This window comes from Conger conger, chromosome 16 (assembly GCF_963514075.1).
Source record: "Conger conger chromosome 16, fConCon1.1, whole genome shotgun sequence".
In the NCBI taxonomy this organism is placed as follows: Eukaryota; Metazoa; Chordata; class Actinopteri; order Anguilliformes; family Congridae; genus Conger; species Conger conger.
In genome coordinates this window covers 34392277-34408780 of record NC_083775.1, presented here as the reverse complement: position 1 = coordinate 34408780, position 16504 = coordinate 34392277, and the positions used below count along the sequence as shown (strand labels likewise).

General features: G+C 44.9%; 1 protein-coding gene across 2 annotated transcripts in view; it reads right to left on the bottom strand.

Moving 5' to 3' along the window:
- Positions 1-7022: 7022 nt before the first annotated feature.
- zc3h7a (zinc finger CCCH-type containing 7A) overlaps positions 7023-16504 on the bottom strand; it is a 22159-nt gene continuing 12677 nt past the window's right edge. For both annotated transcript variants that reach the window (XM_061223780.1, XM_061223781.1), the window contains 10 exons: positions 16127-16332; positions 14996-15096; positions 13172-13356; positions 12254-12327; positions 11636-11772; positions 11116-11221; positions 10544-10652; positions 9975-10108; positions 9530-9693; positions 7023-7799 (listed from right to left, as the gene is read on the bottom strand). In XM_061223780.1, the coding sequence (XP_061079764.1) occupies positions 7610-7799; positions 9530-9693; positions 9975-10108; positions 10544-10652; positions 11116-11221; positions 11636-11772; positions 12254-12327; positions 13172-13356; positions 14996-15096; positions 16127-16332 (1406 nt within the window). In that variant the 3' untranslated portion in view covers positions 7023-7609. The remainder of the gene's footprint in view (positions 7800-9529; positions 9694-9974; positions 10109-10543; positions 10653-11115; positions 11222-11635; positions 11773-12253; positions 12328-13171; positions 13357-14995; positions 15097-16126; positions 16333-16504) is intronic.

The following is a 16504-nucleotide window of genomic DNA, read 5'->3' as shown; positions in this document are numbered from 1 at the left end:
GAGCTTTTTGCCGTTGTTCCTCTTGTTTTCTTAGAACCTCCTGACGTTGTTCCTCTTGTTTTCTTAGAGCCTCCTGACATTGTTCCTCTTGCTTTCTTCTGAGAGCCTCCTGACGTTGTTCCTCTTGTTTTCTTAGAGCCTCTTGACGTTGTTCCTCTTGTTTTCTTAGAGCCTCCTGATGTTGTTCCTCCAGTTTTTTTCTCATAGACTGCCTACGTTGTTGTTCCTTTTTCTGCTGTTGGTGCTGCTCCTGGCGAATGCGATCTTCTTCAATTTTTGCTTTTGGGAAAGGGAATGAGCCATTAAAAAAGAAGCTCCATTCAAAATTTATTTCAATTATTTTGTTTCTGCTGTTGATCCAGCTAATGTTACAGCAGAATATTTCTGATGTTTCTTTTCCCCATTCTGATGGTTGATGTGAACATTAACGGAAGCTCTGCATGACTTTAAGCATTGCATGCTGCCACAGGATTGGCTGATTAGATAATTGCATGAATATGTAGTTGTACAATTTTTTCCAAATAAAGTGCTCAAAAATTTCCACACCAAACCTTCCAAGAATGTTGTTTCCAAATGTTCAGAGGATGTTTAAAAAAACTCTCTAGGAGCTTGCCACTACAGAATACAGAATATTTCATGCTAATAACGGTAATGTTAGGGGAATCATATTGGAACCTAAAATTATTAGCTGGGAACCAGCTGCAGAGAATTCTCCAATTTAGCATGGTCATACCTCCACCCCCAGCCATAGGAAGACAGACAAAGCATATTAGTACAAGTGCAAATGGAAGTGCCAACAAACAACCAGCTATTCATATATCTCCCACTTTTTGTTTCACCTTGATCATGTTTTGTTGTCCTGAGTGCTTGTATAATGACAATAAAGTTTAATATAATTCAGTTAAATTTGCCTGATACAGACTGCCCCCTCTATATCCAGTGCCCCTGTTCTATATCCAGCTCCTCCTACTCTATATTGAGTCCCTCTATTCTATATACAGTGCATCCGGAAAGTATTCACAGCGCTTCACTTTTCCCACATTTTGTTATGTTACAACCTTACTCCAAAATTGAATAAATTCATTTTTTTCCTCAAGATTCTACGCACAACACCCCATAATGACAACATGAAAGAAGTTTTTTAGAAATTTTTGCTAATTTATTAAAAATAAAAAACTAAGAAGTCACATGCACATAAGTATTCACAGCCTTTGCCATGAAGCTCAAAATTGAGCTCAGTTGCATCCTGTTTCCACTGATCAACCTTGAGATGTTTCTACAGCTTAATTGGAGTCCACCTGTGGTAAATTCAGTTGATTGGACATGATTTGGAAAGGCACTCACCCGTCTATATAAGGTCCCACAGTTGACACAAACCGGAGCACAAACCAAGCATGAAGTCAAAGGAATTGTCTGCAGACCGCGGAGGCACAAATCTGGGGAAGGGTACAGAAAAATTTCTGCTGCTTTGAAGGTCCCAATGAGCACAGTGGCCTCCATCATCCGTAAATGGAAGAAGTTCAGAACCATCAGGACTCTTCCTAGAGCTGGCCGCCGTCTAAACTGAGCAATCGGGGAGAAGGGCCTTAGTCGGGGAGATGACCAAGAACCCGATGGTCACTCTGTCAGAGCTCCAGCGTTCCTCAGTGGAGAGAGGAGAACCTTCCAGAAGGACAACCATCTCTGCAGCAATCCACTAATCAGGCCTGTATGGTAGAGTGGCCAGACGGAAGCCACTCCTTAGTAAAAGGCACATGGCAGCCCGCCTGGAGTTTGCCAAAAGGCACCTGAAGGATTCTCAGACCATGAGAAACAAAATTCTCTGGTCTGATGAGACAAAGATTGAACTCTTTGGCGTGAATGCCAGGCGTCATGTTTGAAGGAAACCAGGCACCGCTCATCACCTGGCCAATACCATCCCTACAGTGAAGCATGGTGGTGGCAGCATCATGCTGTGGGGGTGTTTTTCAGCGGAACTGGGAGACTAGTCAGGATTGAGGGAAAGATGAATGCAGCTCCAGAGTGCTCTTGACCTCAGACTGGGGCGACGGTTCATCTTTCAGCAGGACAGCAACCCTAAGCACACAGCCAAGATATCAAAGGAGTGGCTTCAGGACAACTCTGTGAATGTCCTTGAGTGGCCCAGCCAGAGCCCAGACTTGAATCCGATTGAACATCTCTGGAGAGATCTGAAAATAGCTGTGCACCAACGCTCCCCATCCAACCTGATGGAGCTTGAGAGGTGCTGCAAAGAGGAATGAGCGAAACTGCCCAAAGATAGGTGTGCCAAGCTTGTGGCATCATATTCAAAAAGACTTGAGGCTGTAATTGCTGCCAAAGGTGCATCAACAAAGTATTGAGCAAAGGCTGTGAATACTTATGTACATGTGATTTCATAGTTTTTTTATTTTTAATAAATTTGCAAAAATTTCAAAAAAACTTCTTTCATGTTGTCATTATGGGGTGTTGTGTGTAGAATTTTGAGAGAAATAATGAATTTTTTTTTTTTTTGGAAGAAGGCTGTAACATAATAAAATGTGGGAAAAGTGAAGCGCTATGAATATTTTCCGGATGCATTGTATAGTATGCCCATTATATGTTCAATAGCCATATTCTATATCCAGTGCCCCTATTCTATATCCAATGCCCCCTGTTCTATCTTCAGTATTCCCTATTCTATATCTAGCACCTCTTACTCTATATTGAGTACCTCTATTTTATATTCAGCACCGCCTACTCTATATCCAGTACCCCCATTCAATATTCAGAAACCCCAATCTATATCCAGTACCCCCATTCAATATTCAGTGCCCCTTATTCTATAGCCAGTATCCTCTACTCTTTATCCTATGCCAACTTTCAGACACTCACTGACCACCTTATTAGGTGGACCTGTACACCAGCATGTTAATGCAAATATCTAATCAGCCAATCATTTGGCAGCGAAAACGCCTTGTTAATGAGAGAGGTTAGAGGAGAATGGGCAGACTTATTCCAGCTGACAGGAAGGTGACATTAACTGAAATAACCACACATTACAACAGTGGTATGCAGAAGAGCATCTCTGAACACACAACACATCAAGCCTTGAAGTGGAAATGCTACAGCAGCAGAACACCACTTAGTCTAAGAAATACCCAAAAAAGTGGACATTGAGTGTATATCCAGTATGCCCCTATTCTATATCCACTACCCCTTATTCTACTGCACATCCAGTGCTCCTTACTCCACTCTGTTCTTCCTTGTCTGATGCAATATATACATACAGTAAAAGCAATATGTAGCATGCTAGGTTTCTTCAATGCCTGTTCAGGTGGCAAGTTTATTCCATACTTTTGGCACTGATTACAGCTATTTGACAGTATATATAAAAAAAAAAAGAACTTACCATAGTTGGGGCAAGTAGCAACTTCACTGTGTCCACTACAGTGCAGTTCAATCAGAGATCGGTCCAGACTTTCTTTAATGGTGAATGTGTTATCATAGCTAGAGGTAGCTGACATGAGAGAAGCTTCTCTCTGATCTCCATATTTCAAATTTAGGCATTCATGCGATGTTCTCTGCATATACTCTGCAGTTTGCCAGGGTGCCAGAGTGCCTGTTTCCTGGTGGGAAAAAAAGTCATTTTATCTAGTTTTGTATTTTTCTCATACATTCAATTACAAATGTTTTATTCTCATGACATTTTTTGATACATTCATTCAAATGAGTGAGTGAGTTACATGAAAACTTACGGTAGGATGGTTGGATAGATTACGATGAGGTACGCCTAACTCATTTAGATGCTGTGTTACAGCCTCCACGATAAAAGAACACGTCTCATTTGAGTAGTGCCAAGTGTATGGGGTCTCATTCTTCACTGTGATGTATGAGGGCCCGGACCCCATGGTTCAAGCTCTAGAACACAGAAAGAAAGCTTTATTTCATCAAGATTTTACTGGCAGAATTATAATTCAGAATTGAAATTATTTGAGGGTCATTGGTTATATAAATTTTTAACTAAGGCAAATCTGCTTGGCTTAATGTCTTTCCAATTTGAAGTTTTGTTCTCTTCCTTACAGCTAACATCTCCTAGATCTAACAAATGCTCCTTCGGCCTTGTCGGGGAAGTCAAGTTTAAGTTCAAGGTGAAATATGGTCAATTTCCGAATCCAGCCATTTTAACACCCTCTTCTAACTACCGAACCGCACTCTAAATACCGAACACAGGCCAGAAACTGTTAAAACCCTAGACTAAACTAAAATGAAAGTATTCAATTTAATTTGTTAATTATTTCCAAAATATATCAATTATCAAATCAATTACCAAATATGTTGATAGGCAGAGCAACCTGTAGGATCAACGTGTATCAAAATGCACAACAAAGATGAAGATCTTATTAACATAAACATAAAAATCAATGTCTAAATCTAAAGACAAGGGTCAACTACAGAAAATAATGAAAGAAAGTGCCAAACCTCAGCATGCGTCTTACAAAACAGTCCCACAAAACTGAAAAGAAAGGGGGTGAGAATCTTGCCCTCACACGCACAGGTGGAAGCTGGAAACTGGGAGAGGCAGAACTGACTTAGCTGAACTGGCAATCTACTTATTAAAGTTCCCCTAAGTTGTTAGAAACAGGACTGAGCAGTATGATAATTTCATCAAAAGATTCATGATTTTAGTCTATTGTAGTCTCCTGCAACCATTTTTTGTCAGTTACTGAATACACTACTGAATTAAGCGGCCAATCCCCATTTCTCCCCACATCCCCTCATCAACTTATATTCTTTCCATCCCACTCCACAACAGTTTACTTACTCCTTTCTTTTCTTCAGTTTCATTCCTTCTTCTAATCCCTCTTCTTCTCTGTCTTTCAAATGGCGTTTGAGATTGAAATGTTTCACAATGACAACAGGAATAGAGTAAACGCCATATACCCGACTTTCCACTGATGCGTCCTTTATATCATCTCGTAAGCAGACATATAACATTCCTTTCCTGCTCTGAACATCGCCTCGTGATCTGAACGTAGGCTACTGGATAAACCGGTATAGGCTGAATTGTTGTCTTTGCATGCATGTAGGAGAGAGCCGGGGCGAAAGTGACGGAGGGCGAAAATAATGGGAGCCGCAATAACGTGGTTATGTGTGCATAGGCATACAGTGCATGGGTTTGGTGGAGCTACTGTCATAAAACTTTTTTTGCGCGAGATAAGTAAAAAAAAACGGTCTTTTCGATTGAACCATTGTGTTTAAGTTCGCAAACATATGTAATTTTTTTTCTTTTTTTAAATGATAGTGCGTTTTTTCACGGTAAACATTTTTTTAAACTGTATGAACACTTAATATGTAATTGCATGATCTGTACTTATACAGTACAAGCAGATAAGCGTAAGTGAATTGCATTCAAAGATTACATTTTTAAATGAAAACGGAAATCTACGAAAGCTCATTGGGGGGAGGCGGTGCATTTTAATTTCTTGGAATGTACTGGTGTAAGAAATAATAAAAGCCACCCGCCATATTTAAAAATGCTTGGCGTCTACTCGTACATTAGTTTCACCCTTCTTCCCTGCATTGGATTTACATGGTACTGCAAATGGTGAAACTCATGTTAAAAATTAAGTGTTTATAGAGTTTATACAGTATAAAGTATTTTTAATCATGAAAAAAACTGGTTTAAACTGGTGGTTTCAATGTTGTGGCTGATCGTTGTATAGCGTGTGCCGAAACAAAATCATTGACAGAGTAAGTGTTGATGCTTTTCTGATTGTTACCGTTTCGCAGAAGCTATGTCTCAGAGTGCATGGACAGAGACCAAGTGGGGGAACAGAGTGGCGCACTGGCACGGAAAATTTTTTGGGGAGAACACTGTATATTTTTGCGTTCATATTTCCTTATTTCATATGTTTTTTGTTGAACTGCATTTGAAGAATAAAAGTCACGCTGTAGCGCAGATTAGCAGCACTAGTGCAGTCGCGCTGTAGCTCAGATTAGCAACACTGATGCGGTTGCGCTGTAACTCATATTAGCAGGTGTAGTGCAGTCGCGCTGTAGCGCAGATTAGCAGCATTGATGCGGTTGCGCTGTAGTTCAGATTAGCAGTGGTGGCGCAGTCACACTGGTCTGTAAAAGCAGTTGCCGTCACTACCGCCAGATGGGGAAGCATTAATTTGCACAGTGCTCTTAGAAGGAGGTCTCAAAGGAGACCATCTCAAGAGCATTAAAGAGCTGAGAGGACATTTTAAAAAAGTGGAAGACCAATTTAAATGTCTGTCTGATGGAATACAGAATAGTGATGCAAGATATTATTGCATGTTTCGTTAAACCCTTGTGCCGATGCCCAAATTTCAACGTTTTAGGGGTGTGTCGTCAAAGCACAATGGGGCAAAGCGGGGACGCTGGGTATATGGCTAACAGTAAAAAATCATATATTACTTTATGGCGGTGATATTCTTTGTTGTTATTTTGTAGTTCTAATTTCAGCAAGCCCAATGCTGATTGAAATGACATTGCATTCAGAAATGTTTTTGCCCTGCATTGTTTACTGAATGTTGGCTGCCCTGCCTAGTGTCTATATTACATTTCATGATCTTATATATTTATGGACACGACTGTATAAATGCGTCTAAAATATATCCATATATCCATATCTAAATAGGCCAAACAGTCCAAACAACAAAGTAAAGTTTGAAGTCTCTTGACCATCTCATCTCTTAACCTCTTAATATGCATTGTTTGGACTGTTTTCCATGGTCCAGTGTTAGACACCAAAGTATCATGATTAAATTGTATCACGAGGTGCCTCTCGATTCAGGGAGGTAAATTCCTCCTGTGGGGCAAAAAAAAGAAGAAAAAAAAGAAGCAAATTTTCTTTTGAGAAGAAACTGTGCCCACGGAATGGACACCACAAAATGTCACACACCATTAAGCCAAGGGCACCTCTGCTGGGAAAGGCCAGAAATGGTTCTGTGTCGAGTCCCGTGTCAGAATAGAACTCGTTGGGAGACCAACATTCGACGACTGCACTCTGGAAAACATTCTGGAAAACGAAGACTTTTATTTTGGCATCATTGGTTCATATCACATGACACCAACAGGCATAAATACAACATACTCATTAAGGGAAAATAACATTTTAACCGGCAGGCTGAACAGAACGCAGGCTTTTTAATTTACGTCTCCGAAAGAGGAAAAGAAACAGCTTAACTTGAAACACCCTCTGTAAGTAACGTTTCTTTAACCACCAACGCCCCTACTCCCACTCCAAGAAAAAAAACTAATGTTCATTCGCCTCAGTCCTTTTTCCAGCTTAACTGACCTCACACCTGATTTCTGTAAGCAATCCACTTTGCGAAACGTGAAAAATGATTGCTACTTAAGAAGGCAACGATGCATTTTTTGTAATTTCTTTCTTTTTTTTTTTTTAAATGAGTGAGTGAGAAAAGCAACGTGGTAGGGCTATTCAGACCCTACGTTGTTTACTGTGCTTTATTGGTAAAATGCGAGCTGAAAGAGCACTGTGCTCGGCCGTGCCTTCTCTCCCGACCGGTAGTAACCGGCTGCCGGCACTCCGCCGCCGTCTTCATCCCGCGTAACCTCCGCCATCGCTCGCTCTCCCAGAGGGTTAGTTCACGTCTTTGAGAAGAAAGCTGTATTTCCCAAAGTCATTGTCGTTTGGCGCTATGAGATGGTCTTTCTTGGCTTTGGCGAGTTTCATCAGCAGGAACTCCCGCCTGTCGTTCCACTCGCGTAGCTCCTCGCTGCCGTGGGCCAGTTTGCAGCTCTCCTCCTCCAGGCAAGTGCCAATCAGGAACCTGGAACCAACCAATCAACCAATCAATCAACCAACAATCTGGCACAGGACACAAACCTGGGAGTGATCGGAGGCACATCACTGTTACACTTCTTCAGGCCCGTTAAAGTGGTCATTATATACAGTGGCCTGTATTCAGACCCCTTCACTTTTTGCACTTTATTGTGTTGTAGATTTGATTGTAATGCCATTTTGCCCACCCATCTGCACCCAATAACCCATGATAAAGTGAAAACTTGTTTTTAGAAATTAGAAACCTCTCATTTATACAAGTATACAGATCTTTCATTAAGTACTTTGTAGAAGCCCCTTCAGCAGCAATTACAGCTTTGAGTCTTCTTGAGTAAGTCTCTACAAACCCTGTCCACCTGGATTTGGGCAGTTTATCCCATTCTTCCTGGCAGATCTTCTATGCCCAATCAATACAATATACCATAGGTGGACTCCAATCAAGTTCTAGACACATCAAGGATATTTAAAGCAAACAAAAGCACCTGGCCACAATATGGAGTTCACTTTGACATTAAGGGATTGAGTGTAGATTGTAATTTATGCATTTAAAATGAAATCTACAACACAATCAAGTGTGCAAAACCAGAAGGGATCTGAATACTTTATGAAGGCAATGCAACTCATATGGCCACATTCATAATGAGCCTCATTCATAAGGGAGTGGCCATAGTCATAATGAGCCTAATTCATAAGGGGGTGGCCATGGTCCTAATGAGCCTCATTCATAAAGGGAGTGGCCATGATCATAAGGGAGTGGCCATGGTCATAATGAACCTCATTCATAAGGGAGTGGCCACGTTCATAAGGGAGTGACCATGGTCCTAATGAGCCTCATTCATAAAGGGAGTGGCCATGGTCATAATGAGCCTAATTCATAAGGGAGTGGCCACGTTCATAAGGGAGTGGCCATGATCATAATGAACCTCATTCATAAGGGAGTGGCCACGTTCATAAGGGAGTGACCATGGTCCTAATGAGCCTCATTCATAAAGGGAGTGACCATGGTCATAATGAGCCTAATTCATAAGGGAGTGGCCACATTCATAAGGGAGTGACCATGGTCATAATGAACCTCATTCATAAGGGAGTGGCTACGTTCATAAGGGAGTGGCCATGGTCATAATGAGCCTAATTCATAAGGGAGTGGCCACGTTCATAAGGGAGTGACCATGGTCCTAATGAGCCTCATTCATAAAGGGAGTGACCATGGTCCTAATGAGCCTCATTCATAAAGGGAGTGACCACGGCCCTAATGAGCCTCATTCATAAAGGGAGTGGCCATGGTCCTAATGAGCCTCATTCATAAGGGAGTGGCCACGTTCATAAGGGAGTGGCCATGGTCATAATGAGTCTCATTCATAAAGGGAGTGGCCATGATCATAATGAGCCACATTCATAAGGGAGTGGCCACGTTCATAAGGGAGTGACCATGGTCCTAATGAGCCTCATTCATAAAGGGAGTGACCACGGCCCTAATGAGCCTCATTCATAAAGGGAGTGACCATGGTAATAATGAGCCTAATTCATAAGGGAGTGACCATGGTCCTAATGAGCCTCATTCATAAGGGAGTGGCCACGTTCATAAGGGAGTGGCCATGATCATAATGAGCCTCATTCATAAGGGAGTGGCCATGGTCATAATGAGCCACATTCATAAGGGAGTGGCCATGGTCATAATGAGCCTCATCACATAATGAGTGGCCACATCTCACGCGTTACCTTTCACAGACTCTGAAGGTGCCGGTGGGGAAGCGGTACTGCCAGCAGTTTTGGTCATCCTCAGAGTTGAACACTTTCTCCTTGTGCTTCTCGGAGGTGATGTGCTGCTGCCACTGCTTGTCGCTGTTGCAGTTCTTCCCACACAGCCAGCAGTGGTTTCCCGCCTGCAACCCAAAAGCAGCGCAATCACACCAACGATCCTTCGCGCTACCAGAAACTGCTGACAGTCCTAATCTGCGCCTCATTAAGGGCAGTCGAACACCAGCTGGTGATCGTAATCTTAAACAAAATGACACTTAAAAAGCAGGTGAACGAGCAGCAGAAAGGCGGCCATTTTGTAAGAAGCAGGTTTGAGGTTTCTTTTGAGATAAACGTGCGGGTGTCTCCGTGCGCAAGGAAAGGTTCCCCCCGACAGCGCCTCCCTGCCGGAGGAAGTGACACGCACCACTTCCTCTGCGTAGTCCGTAGGCATGTGGATCTGCTTCCCGTTCTCCCTGGAGGAACCGTTGGAGGTCTCCTCACTCCAGCCGGGCTTCTGGGACTGCAGCCACTGCTCGTACAAGTGCTCCATGTCAGGAACTACAGAGGGGAGGAGAAATGGTAAAACGGAAAACACGGACACTCACTGACCACTTTATTAGGCATTTCATTTTTTTTTCCACTTATTGTTGTTCTGCTGCTGTAGCTTATCCACTTAAGTGTTTCCGCCCGCACGCTTTTTTGTTTTCGCACTATTCTCTGCAAGTTCTAGAGAGAAAAATCCTGTACCCTATCCAAAGCGCTTTACAACTCATTCCACCCATTCACACACACTCACACACCAACCAGCTCATCAGATGCAATTGTGCCAATTACCTCCTGAGCTAATGTCACCCCTACAAGCACAGAGATACCAGACTCAACAAAGGGTAATGCTACAACTAGCTGCCGAGTTGCAGGAACAAATCAGGTTCTACTCACGACTGCAGAAGAGCGAATGGCTGAAATGCAGCTGCCGATATGGTCTGTACTCACTGTTGTTGTCCTTCATGTATGTCCACATATCCCTCTCCTCGGGACTGTGTGCAAAGCTGCAGTTTCCGATATACTGGCACTTCTTACCAGCGGCCACATGCAAGCAGATCTGCCGGGAGAAAGAAATTTAACGTTCTGCACCGAGAGCGCGCTGCACCATTCAGACAGAATAAAAGAGTAGGGATGCTTCCGATTCCAAACACAAAATTTGGCAAAGCACAAAGCGTTTTATACAAATATTTATTCCTTCCAAATTTATTCAATATTAATTGTATTCAGACGCTAATCCATACGGCTACAACTATGCGCCAAAAAGGGCCATAATCAACCAACGGAACGCAACTGACTTGCATAACTGACTTCAGATGGGAGGTTCGTTTTTCTCCCAAGCCATTTCTGGCATCACTTCATGGACAAAGTCATGGAGGACAGAACTCTGACAGTCTGTTGTGCACTGCTAGGAGTGAGCTGCTTTCGGTGGACACAGTTAACAGCTAAATAAATGAGCCAGGCAGGGCTGACCCTGAGTCCTCAACAAACGGACTTCACACAGCATATATGGGACAGCGCACCTCAAACTGAGAAGGTATTGGTTTCTTGGTGGGAAGCGGGCGGATTGTGGTCCACTTCTTGCGCTCCACCGAGCTGACCAACACGACTCTCCTGTCTTTAGACCACCTGTGCACAGAAGAGAGGAGTTTGCAGCTGACCGTTACTGTCGAACGGTTTTAAATGAACATTCCATTCAGTTCGCCACCAACGCCTCTTTAACACAAGTGGATGTGACTTAGGTCTAACAATGCCAGCAAGCTGATTTGCCGCTTACCTGTCATTTCTTTTGTCAAGACGCCATCTTCAATGTATATCTTAATACAGCCACGAGGGGACGGGCTCTGAACACAGACGCTATGGGAGGGGCTCTGAACACAGACACTATCGGAGGGGTTCTGAACACAGACCCTATGGGAGGGGTTCTGAACACAGACACTATGGGAGGGGCTCGGGACACACACACTATGGGAGGGGCTCTGAACACACACACACTATGGGAGGGGATCTGAACACAGACACTAGCACTGCTTGGATACTCACGCATGCCGTGCTTTGGCGTTGCAGTACTTCTTGTTCTTGTCCGGTTCGCTGACCTGCCCATTGCGCCAGCACTGTCCGCACACAAACTGAATCTTCAGGTTCGGGGGTCCGAACTTCTTAATGGCACTTGGGGCTTGCTGAGGGGTAAAATAACAGTCGCACAAACTTTAGCTGCATCAATTCAAGACACCCAGATTCAGCTTGTCTGGCATATTCCGAAGAGCACAATGCAATTAGTAGAGAAGGGATACAGTAAGGTCATACAACTAGTACCGAAATAGACATGCATATTCCATTGTACCAGTGTAAACCTGGGCCACCATCGGACAACCACACGCATTTACGATTTGTCCACCCCAGAGCAATAAACCTCAGAACAGTGTTCTCAACTCCAGTCCTTGAGACCCACTTGTCTGACGGTAATCAAGATTTAACTAAATCTTGAATGGTGGTTTGGTTCAGTCATTAAATCAGGTGCATGAGTTCCTGGTTACAACAAAAACCTGGCAAGTGACTCCCGAGTTGAGAAACACTACCTTAGAACAATTGCAGTATGCAAACGTATGAACAAAAATTTTGCAGGCAATTTCGGAATTCACCGACCAGACATGAGATTACCTCGATGCATTGCGAAGAGACTTCAGCGGTTCTGTACTTTCTCGACTCCAGAACGATGCTTTCGTGCGTAATACCTTTGAGAAAACGGGGAATGGCAGCGTTTCCATGAAATCTGTCGCCTTAAACATACTGTGAACATTTCAGCTTGCCGCCTCCAAACTGTAAAACCCCAAACAACAACAAACATGACACCTGATTTGCTCTCAGCAATTCCTTGCACATACAAGGCCGAACATTTTTTTTTAAATGTTAAAAAAATAACTCTGAAAACCTATAGGACCGCTACCACACCTTCCAGAGTTCATTCAGCGTGTTTTAGCTAAATGAGTATCAATTTACCCCTTTCTGGAAGAACCCCAGACACATTGCGACACTACACTCGGTGGAAACACCAAGCAGAGGACAGATCCAGTCAAACACACCCATGGTGGGCAGTCTTAGGGAGTACACAAAGGGAGAAACTGTGGGCAGCCATCCTTCATAATGAAGAAGGACTAATCCACACAGCACTCAATTGGTGTAATGGAACCTACGAAACACTCAAAAAGTGCAAACCCCACCTTCTGGTCCCCTTGGTTGGCTCAATTACATTACATTACATTACATGACTGTCATTTAGTTGACGCTTTTACCCAAAGCGACTTCCAGTGGATTTGAGGTTAAGAGCCCAACAGTCGCACAGATCTTATCGTGGCTACATACCAGGGGGGCCTGAACCACCAACTTTCCGGGTCCCAGTCACATACCTTAGCCACTAGGCTACAGGCTGCCCCAATTACACCAAGCAAGACCAAATTGGCCACAGAAAAGTATTTGAACACAAAACAATGACGTATTTGGTCTGCGAGGGGGGGGGGGGGGGGGTCTCTGGGATACAAGGGGGAGGAGCTGAAAGCCCCCGGGCTGTAGGAAGCTCACCCAGGTCGTGCTGCATCATCCACACTTTGAGTTCGATGAGGCTGTGGGCGAAGAAGCAGGCGTCCTCTCGCACGCAGCCGTACCGCACCTCGTGCCGACACAGGTCCAGCTGGCACTGCAGGGGCACGTAGGCCCGGATCTTGGAGTAGCAGAACTTGGGCTCACGCAGGATGTGGACCAGGCACCTGGGGGGGGGGGGGAGGAGAGGGTCACGCCTCGCAGAGGTACAGCCAGGAGGCGGTGGGGTTTACACTCAATTCATCCTACCCAACTTCGATTTCCTGAAATTGGCCTGAACTGAAATGGAATTCACATGACGTTACGAGAGTGAAGGACTCTTTCAGTCCCAAGGCCACTATGGGCCCATATGCGAGTGGCCCTCCCCAAAATCCCAAGGGGTTTGGACTTTGGTTGAGAAAATTTAGTAGGCTTTTAATCGGGGGTCAAAACAAAAGTATGGGAGTCATTTTGAGGTTTAAGGTCAAGAGTTCGGCACGATTTCATGAACTTTTTTACTGGACTGCATATGTAAAAGTTCACAGGGTCTCCGAGATTCGCTGCTACCTTTACCTGGCCAGGAAAGTGCTGAGAGCTCATCTCAGAACCAGGGAACACACAACCAGCGTTAGCACATACCACACAACCAGCGTTAGCACATACCACACAACCAGCGTTAGCACATACCACACAACCAGCGTTAGCACATACCACAAACCCGCCGTTAGCACATACCACAAACTCGCCGTTAGCGCGTACCACAAACCCGCCGTTAGCGCGTACCACAAACCCGCCGTTAGCGCGTACCACACAACCGCCGTTAGCGCGTACCACACAACCGCCGTTAGCGCGTACCACACAACCGCCGTTAGCGCGTACCACACAACCGCCGTTAGCGCGTACCACACAACCGCCGTTAGCGCGTACCACACAACCGCCGTTAGCGCGTACCACACAAATGCCGTTAGCGCGTACCACACAACCGCCGTTAGCGCGTACCACACACCCGCCGTTAGCGCGTACCGCACATACCACACAACCAGTGTTAGCACATACCATAAACCCGCCGTTAGCACATCCCACATACTCGTGTTAGCGCGTACCACACACCCGCCGTTAGCACGCCCCACACACTCGCGTTAGCACGTCCCACAAACCCACCGTTAGCACGTCCCACACACTCGCGTTAGCACGTCCCACACACCCGCTGTTAGCACGTCCCACACACCCGCTGTTAGCACGTCCCACACACTCGCGTTAGCACGTACCACACACCCGCCGTTAGCACATCCCACACACTCGTGTTAGCACGTCCCACACACTCGTGTTAGCACGTCCCACAAACCCACCGTTAGCACGTCCCACACACTCGCGTTAGCACGTCCCACACACTCGCATTAGCGCGTACCACACACTCGTGTTAGCACGTCCCACACACTCGTGTTAGCACGTCCGACACACCCGGCGTTAGCACGTACCACACACTCGTATTAGCACGTCCCACACACTTGTGTTAGCACGTCCCACACACTCACGTTAGCGTGTACCACACACTCATGTTAGCACGTCCCACACACTTGTGTTAGCACGTCCGACACACCCGGCGTTAGCACGTACCACAAACCCGCCGTTAGTGCGTACCACACACTCGCGTTAAAAGGGTTGCGGTAGAAATAGGGTGACTGAGGCCAGCAGTTACATGGTCGTTGGCGGAGCATTGCCGTCTTTTCAATGGGTACATCCAGCTAAATTAAGGCATTGAAACACTGTGTTTTGTAGGTCACCCTGAGGAAGGACGAGGCTGTAACTTTGTATCGACCGCCTTACTTGGAGTCTTCGAAGCTGTGCTTTGAGACGGAGTGGGAGCACAGGGCGGGGTTGTCCTTATTCTTATTACTGATGATCCTGGGTTTGTGGTCGAAGCACACCTACAAGCAAGCAGATTCAGGTTGAGTTCTGTTCATAGAATGAGGGGGCATGAACAGAAATTAGCGAAGGATAAACTCTGCACAGAGATTAAGAAGTATTTTTTGCCACACAGAGTGGCCACAGTGTGGAATAGCTTGGCAGATCATGTAGTGTAGGCAGAAACACTGGGGGTTTTCAAGACGAGACTTGACACTGTGCTCAATACCATCTAGCTTTTCGGTAAATAAAGCATTAGGTTTGTGGTACTGTAGGAAAGGGCAAGCTTTCCTGGGCTGAATGGCCTGTTCCTATCATTATGTCACATCATTACCCACATTAGAACAGCAACACTGCTCAACCCACCCGCAGAAACAAACAAATGACTGGGCGAAAGTCTACCAAGTCGTTAATATATTAGTGAAACTACACTTTACATACTGTAGATGCATGTTTATTCATATTTATTCAGCCTCCACCTTAATCTTGCACATGGCTCTTAATTTTGCTCTTAATTTAATCTCTTTCGTACTTAAATAGATTTTTTCTCCTTTTTCAATTTAACCTTCACAAATCAGAACTGAACAAACAATGTAAATATAAGGATCTTAGATTCCAACTGTCATTTTTATCTTGAAAGCACAGGGATCTAAGACCTGAGTGCAAACTAAAGTCCATTATTGGGAATATCAGGTAGGGTGCAGTGTGTTTGCAGGGTGAGCTTCAGACAGCTTGCTGAGCATTGTGCATTTACAGGGTGCGTTTCATACCATTTTCGGAGTGCAGTGCGTGTTTGCAGCACCTACGTACCCATTACATTACATTACATTACATTATTGCCATTTGGCAGACACTCTTACCCAGAGCGACATACAGTTGATTAGGCTAAGCAGGAGACAATCCTCCCCTGGATCAATGCAGGGTTAAGGGCCCAACAGCTGAGTGGATCTTATTGTGACTACACCCGGATTAGAACCACCGACCTTGTGTGTCCCAGTCATTTACCTTAACCACTACACTACAGGCCGCCCCCCACACGTACCCCACACGTACCCCACACAGGAAATCAAATGTCCCACGATTGTCTTGTAAGATCTTGGGGACGGTCAGGTTGACCTTTCCATTGGCGCCGAACGGGTCGAACAGCAGGTCTCTGCAGATGAAGCCTTTTCGCTCCAGAGTCCAAACGTCAATCTCCTCCTGGCAGTAAGCAAATGTGCAGTGGCCCTGGTACCGACACACGTCGCCCGCTGCCACATCTGTTCAGGAACGTAAATGGTAAATGGTTGGCATTTATATAGCGCCTTTATCCAAAGCGCTGTACAATTGATGCTTCTCATTCACCCATTCATACACACACTCACACCGATTGGCTGCCATGCAAGGCACCGACCAGCTCGTCAGGAGCATTTGGGGGTTAGGTGTCTTGCT